Source organism: Tarenaya hassleriana, unplaced genomic scaffold (genome assembly GCF_000463585.1).
Source record: "Tarenaya hassleriana unplaced genomic scaffold, ASM46358v1 Cleome4, whole genome shotgun sequence".
Classification (NCBI taxonomy): Eukaryota; Viridiplantae; Streptophyta; class Magnoliopsida; order Brassicales; family Cleomaceae; genus Tarenaya; species Tarenaya hassleriana.
The window spans coordinates 3198375-3205069 of NW_010966881.1; the positions used below are offsets into that span (position 1 = coordinate 3198375).

At 35.1% G+C, this 6695-nt stretch overlaps 2 protein-coding genes across 4 annotated transcripts in view; both read right to left on the reverse strand.

Annotated features, from left to right (window-relative positions):
* Window positions 1-1984: 1984 nt before the first annotated feature.
* Window positions 1985-6023, reverse strand: LOC104823701 (prolycopene isomerase, chloroplastic). Of its 2 annotated transcripts, none has more exons than XM_010555387.1 (10): window positions 5748-6023; window positions 4899-5122; window positions 4374-4484; window positions 3995-4048; window positions 3796-3887; window positions 3520-3715; window positions 3201-3392; window positions 2933-3091; window positions 2626-2862; window positions 1985-2408 (listed from the first exon to the last, which is right to left on the reverse strand). In XM_010555387.1, the coding sequence occupies exons 1-10, from the start codon at window positions 5920-5922 to the stop codon at window positions 2094-2096; spliced, it is 1755 nt and encodes a 584-aa protein (XP_010553689.1). In that variant the 5' UTR covers window positions 5923-6023; the 3' UTR covers window positions 1985-2093. The 2 variants fall into 2 exon arrangements, with proteins under 2 accessions (XP_010553689.1, XP_010553690.1); XM_010555388.1 differs by lacking the exon at window positions 5748-6023 and adding an exon at window positions 5665-5743.
* LOC104823700 overlaps window positions 5100-6695 on the reverse strand; it is a 3388-nt gene continuing 1792 nt past the window's right edge. Inside the window, exon 3 of one of the 2 annotated variants that reach the window (XM_010555386.2) lies at window positions 5100-5122. The gene's annotated coding sequence lies outside the window, so the exon portion shown is untranslated. Of the gene's footprint in view, window positions 5123-6308; window positions 6610-6695 lie in introns of those variants that run through there. The other variant, XM_010555385.2, reaches the window with a different exon arrangement.

The window sequence follows — 6695 nt, forward strand, 5'->3', positions numbered from 1 at the left end:
TAAAATTATATACATATATAAATATATTTATATATACATATATACATATATATACATATGATACATATATATCTATATATGTGTATAATTATTATATGTTTTATATGTATGTGTTATATATGTATTTTTCCCTAAAAAATATGCATATAAAACATATATATATATATATATGTATTATATATATGTGTGTATATATATAAATATGTTTATATATGTGTATATATGTATATCATTTCATTATATATGTATGTGTATAATTTTTAAAATTTTATTTTTATTTTTATTATTTTATTTTTATTTTATATTAATTAATATTATTAAATATTAGGGATTGATGATGTGGCAGATGACTAGGATGCCATGTCAGCATTAAATAATATATTTTTTCGTTCAGGGTTTTATTTGCCAATTTTTAAAAGTATAGAGTTTTAATTGCCAATTTTTAAAAGTACAATGTTTTTTTGGATAAAAAAAAAGTATAGGGTTTAAATTGCGACGAGAGAAAAGTACAGAGTTTTAAATGGAATTATCCCTTTAAAATTTTATCATTTATTAATATTTGAGAGGTTGAAAATTGTGTATATTTTATTAGTTATAAATGTAAGAGATAATATATGTATTTTTTTTTAAAATAAAATGTAAATTGAGTATATATCAATTTATATAGTTGATGGTCTTTTTTATTCAAAGTTAATAGTTGATGATTTTTTTATAATGAATTTTAAGTAGAAGGTTTTTTTGGTCTAAATGAGATAGTTGAAGGGTTTTTTTGGGTTTATCCCTTTAATAAAATAGGAAAAACTATAATAAATTTTAAAAATTAAAAAGATTAAATTTTGTTAAATTGTAATGATATTTCATATTGTAGAAATTATAAATTTTAGTGAATAATTTTTAATCACTATATATTTTTAAAAATAAACAAATTAGTATAAAAAAGTATTTTCTTAACCAAAAGTTTCATAACAATAAATTTGATTTTAATTTGTATTACTCTTTAAAATAAAATTAATAATTTATATATTTATTTAAAAATTTATTGTAATAAATAATATATTTTTTCTAATTTCTGTTTAATTTTTTATATAATATAAAATTTTATCTATTGTATAATATATTTAAAGTTTTTAAATAATAATTAAATTAAAAAATTATAATAAAAAAACAACAAGTATATAATTGAACATGTCTCTCAAATCTATGAGACGGCTCAACCTATGATATTTATGATATCTGGATTACAAATGTTGATAAAGTGTTTATGAAATTAAATTATGGTATTCTCAAGTGTGAGTGGTAGAAATTAGAATGGTAAAATGAGAAAGTATAAAGTATCCTCACCCAAATCCGAATCCATCTTTTTACTAAAAATAGAAATTAAATTATGATGTTTCGAATAGATTTATTATTATGAATATGTGTTCTGTTGTATTAAATTGTGTTCCGTACATTTTAATACAATAGTGTATATCAGATCCCCTTTTTTAATTAGCTTCTAAAATTTTATTATGTACGTGACGCCGTGCATGGGTTTTCTCAGAAATTGCCAGTGGGCCCCGCTAAAACAGGCATTCAAATGTTTTAATTTGGGCTTGAGCCCATTATCTTAAGAGAATTATATTTAAATAGTTAATACGAATAATTTAAATATATTTAAATTGATGTTATTTACTTATTTATCTATTAGGATATTCACTATCTAAAACTCTTCTTGATATGATTGTTTTAAAATTACATGAACTAGAATTGAATCCAAAATAAATAAAATGAATACAAATTAAACATTAAAATAATGGAAAATAAACATTTTTTTTTATAGAAAATAAATATTGCTTTAATCTAAAATATATATTGTATCGATATAAAAAACGAACAAATATAATTTTTTTTATAAAAGTAAAATAATTAAATAAAAAAATAAAGAACCGAAATATAATTGATTTCCGAATTGTATAAACATGCAAATTTTAATGATAATGAATAGTTATAAAAAATTGTAGATTAAACAGCTTCATGATTATCTATGTGGATATTTTTAGGGGACAAGTTAAATATAAACGATCCATACACATCTGTCTATCTATACTGTGATTCTATAGACCGATGGCTTCGAGAAGCTCGGTGTGCTTAGAAATGGAAACAAGGGAGTTGGCCACAATCGCACCGCTAGCGGCCACGGCGGGAACGCCGATACCTGGAAAAGTGGAATCGCCGCAGCAGAAAAGCTGAGGAATGGGAGAGGAGTGACCCGGAAACGCAGCTTTCCCGGCCGCAATCGCGGGTCCGTAAGAGCCTCTGTGTCGCCTGAGAAACCTCTGGTGCGTCAACGGCGTTCCAACCAAACTCACTTCACACTTGTCCCTCTTGAACCCTGGCCCTAATGCCCTCTCCACCGCTCTCCACACCACCTTCATCAACGTCCTCATTGTCAGAAACCTCGGAAGATCATCTTGAAATAGAACTATATATATATAACTCTATATATATCACAACATGTAAAATCTTGAAAGATCTATACATGAGTGTGCATACATGCATTCGTACGTACCTCGGAGCGTTGAGCTTTTAAGGATATGTGTGTGTGTGTGCGCGCGCACGTGTGTGCATACATGTATGCGTACGTACCTCGGAGCGTTGAGCTTTGAGGTTCTTGTACTCAGTGCTTCTCCGGTCAAGGCCTTCCCATAATCCGAATGGTTCGGTTCCAGGTGTATATGCGTGCAAGACGTGTTTTCCCGGAGGAGCGAGGTTCGGGCTTAAGACACTTGGGACCGATATCAGAACCACGTTTTGGTCAGCATCCACACCTCGGTCCCAGTCGTTCACGACGATATGATGAATCCCCAACTCATCATCTATTCCCTATCCGCTTCCACATAAGCAAAACCCGAAAACCAAATCTGAAACTAAGGAAAAAGGGTTTTATGCTCACCTCTGCGTCGAATCCCAGGTGAAGATGCATGAACGACTCGCATTGAGGCGTCGTTTCGACGCCCTGAACGTATGATTCCGGGAGAGCTTCTGCAGGTAACAGTTTCAACGTGTCCCACATCGACGCATTACTGACAACGGCCTTTCTCGCTTTCACAAACTGAATGAAGAAAACATCGTTGATAACTTTGTGCTCATACTCATCCGAGGAATATATATAGAAAAAATAAAAACGAAACTTTCAATCTGAAATCCTTAAGATTTCTCACTTGGCCGTTCCTTAGCTTTACTCCGGTGGCTCTACCGTTCTCGATGACAATGCTCTGGACATGACTTCCGAGAGAAATCCGTCCCCCGAACTTCTGCAAGCCTCGAACAAGGGCATCAACCACTGCACCACTGCCATCGACGGGGTACTCCAAGGTGCATCCCGGCTTATACCATTCTGCAAACATGTATATCTGAATAGAAAGAAAGAGAAAAGCAATGATTAATCTCCCAAGTCTTTTTTTCCTCTCGTTATGAACGTAAGAATGTTTTCAAAAGCATTTCTATTGATCAAAATAGCCTTTGAAAGGATATAGTTACCATCTCTGCTGAGAGTATACCATTAGATTTGACCCCTGCAAGGAGGAAGGCGAGAAGATCGACCCAGTTCCGTATAAACGGGTCTCTCAGCTCCAAAGAATCCATGATTTCGGAGAACGGACGGAGGAGCTTTGTCGCGCCGAATGCTCCTTGAGGTCCCATCTCGAGGAAAGATTTCAAGAGGGAAGGAGCGTATCTAAACAAAGAATTTCAGGTTAAATCATGCAGCGGAAAACAGTGACAGCTACTTGAATCTTGATATAGATATATACATACCTAGCTGCAGCAGTGGAGAGAACACCGAGATCCCCACGAATAGACAACGGTGGAAGAGCCATTGCAGCGGAGGACAAGGGTAGAATTGCTCCCTGCAGGTTTATATTCATTAACAGATGAGGGTAATGTCCTCATGGTAGGTTCTGTTTTCATGAGTAGATACATTAGAAATCATTCACAGAGACAAGAAGGCACCCACAAGAAGTTTCTTCCACTCCTCGACAGCGTTCTGGCCAGCGTACTTCTCAAGATCCTGAAGGAAAAATGCGCTAAGCAAAGCAAGTGGCTATAGCCAGGAAGAATGTTTTCTGAAAAGTTCATCGGCATTCAGATTGTAACACATGGACATGAAGGCCATGGGTTAATCTAATTACAAGCACACATTTCTTCATATAAACCCGATAGCTTACTAAACCCCGGATGCAGATGTATCAATTAAATCACCTTGCAAAACTCCCAAGAGAAAAGTTCCCTCTTCTATGTGTAATCGGTTGTACCAACAAGCTTAGTTGTAACAAGCGAAAACTTAGTTGTTGGCAACAAGTCCAACATCATCGTGACGAGGAAGAACGTCTTACCTTAAAGAAATCTGTGGGGCCAATGCGAGACAAGAACTCCCCTTCTGGTATGTATACCTTCCAAGAATCATACTTGGTACATGGAAGTGATTCCCCTAGAGCATCCAGAACCTGAACCACAATCGCCCGAAAGGAGTAAGAGAAATTCCACAGACAAGACACCGATGAAATTCGATCCCAAGTTAAAAAAGCCTTGAAAGGAATCAGAGTGGCGCTTTCTTAACACTATCTCTCGTTCTATTTTGCTAAGACATCCAAGGGACAACCTGTGCCATCTTTCTAGTCTAAAGCCGACAAATCAACGCATGTATGGGTCTAGATCTGCACAAACAATCCCCACAGACTAACTAAAACAATACAGGCTTATCAAGAAACAATCATCTATTTATAAAAAAAAAAAGAAACAATCATCTAAACAAGACAAAACTCCATCTATCTGTAATAAGCAACACCAGAACCAGATAAACATCACTTGAAGAGATATTTGTACACTCGAGGATCCAAGCAAAAAGGAGGTTACTTTACTTGAGCAAGGGGGTTTGCTTGGAGGCCACGTGACTGTAACCCAGAAAACAAAGAAGGGCCGGAATCGAACTTGTAACCTTTAATCTCAAAAGAATGAGCAGCGCCTCCCGGGAGATCATGGCTCTCTAGAACAAGAACATCCTGGTTGTACCTAGCCAACAACGAGCCGCAACACAATCCTCCTATCCCGCTTCCAATTACAACCACATCTGCCTCAGGCTTTCCTGAACACACCCACCATACAGAAAAAAGAAAGTTTTTTTTAACAGCTCAACTTCGACATAACAAGAATGAAAGGATTCTGATAAACTTGGGGAAACCAGAGAAAGGGTAATGGATGAGATCTTATTGTTGTTCTCTTTCAATATTTGAGACAGAAAAGCAACATGTTTGGTGCAGAATCTGACAACGATTGATACAAGGGTCTTAAACTCTTGTTTTGGAGATGAACAGGTTTGCCGCTAATATTCAAGAAAAGCACTCTGCATCAATGATGCAGCCCCTAAACCCCGAATTCGGGCTAAAGAGCCAGCTTTGTTATTACCCAATAAGAAAAAAAATCGGCTTAGATTTTGATGTTGGTGGTGAATTTGTGTCCAGAATATTGATCTTGCACCTCTGCAGAATGAAATCGTTTACTTTTCGACCAAAAAAACAAGAAAAATCTCTGGGAAATTGCCTCTCTATCATGGCTGGCTTTCAGATGAAAGAAAAAAACAATGGAAAGAAAAAGGGAAACATAAACCACATTGGCTTCAGAACTCACGCTTATACATCTCTAGTTTTCGGATCTAATATACTCCTAATCACGTCCAAATCTCTCAAATCAAAGAGAGAGAGAGAGAGAACCAGGGAAGGCTTTGTTGCTGCGGTCGAGGGGAAGTGTGCCATTGGAAGAGCCGGTGGAAGAAGAAGAAGAAGAACGGGCTTGAACGCGGGAACTTCGCGCCACGACAGGAACAATGACGGTTGGATGTCTGGAGTTGCAGACAGAAAGAGAGAAAGGAGCAAAACAGACGGCCATGGCAGAGGAAGAGAGAGAAGAAATGTGTGAATGCGTTTGGCGGCTTCATCTTTCTTCTGATGTTGTGTGAGGATGAAACATTGAAACCCAAAGGCCCCAAACCAGCCACGTTCTCTTTCTACCATTCTCTATGTATATATATATATATATATATATATCGGCACTTCATTGATACTTGATTATTTTCGTATTCATATTCTCGATTCTACAAAATTCATATCTATTTACTAAGGTTTGGTTCTTTATTTTTTGTTTTTTCTTCTTTCATTTTTATAGATAAATATATACATTTAAAAAATGATTTTATTTCATTTTTAAATATTTTAAAATATATATTTATACAATACTTACAATTATATATTATTGGGTGTTCGGCCCGTGAGAGAGAACTAAACCAAAAACTATATATCAAGACGTTCGAAAGAAAAATAATCACACAGAATTTTTACAATCGAGAGAGAGAAAAAAATATATCTATGCGTACTTTGGTCACAAGAATTGGGGAGTATCCCCTAAACCCTAATTTCCAAGTTTCAGGGTTTGGTAATCTTTGGAAAGAATAATTGTTGAGAATCATCATCCCACAGTCACAGCTGCATATCATTTACCCACCCATCATTTATATCATCAAAAGTATACAAAGATATTATATGATCCAAATCACGATCTCTTCAAACCCCATCCCACCTGCCATCAACCACCGTGAGTGAGCTAAATTAACTTCTCGAGGTAAACTTATCCCATAAAATATAACAATTCATGATCTATGGTTT

Excerpts from the sequence above, each read along its gene's own strand:
- LOC104823701 (XM_010555387.1), bottom strand. The coding sequence starts at position 5,922 with ATGGCCGTCTGTTTTGCTCCTTTCTCTCTTTCTGTCTGCAACTCCAGA. Across the intron at positions 3,716-3,795 it reads CTCTCCACTGCTGCAGCTAG|ATACGCTCCTTCCCTCTTGA; the intron begins GTATGTATATAT and ends TTCTTTGTTTAG. Across the intron at positions 3,092-3,200 it reads TAAAGCTAAGGAACGGCCAA|TTTGTGAAAGCGAGAAAGGC; the intron begins GTGAGAAATCTT and ends TTCTTCATTCAG.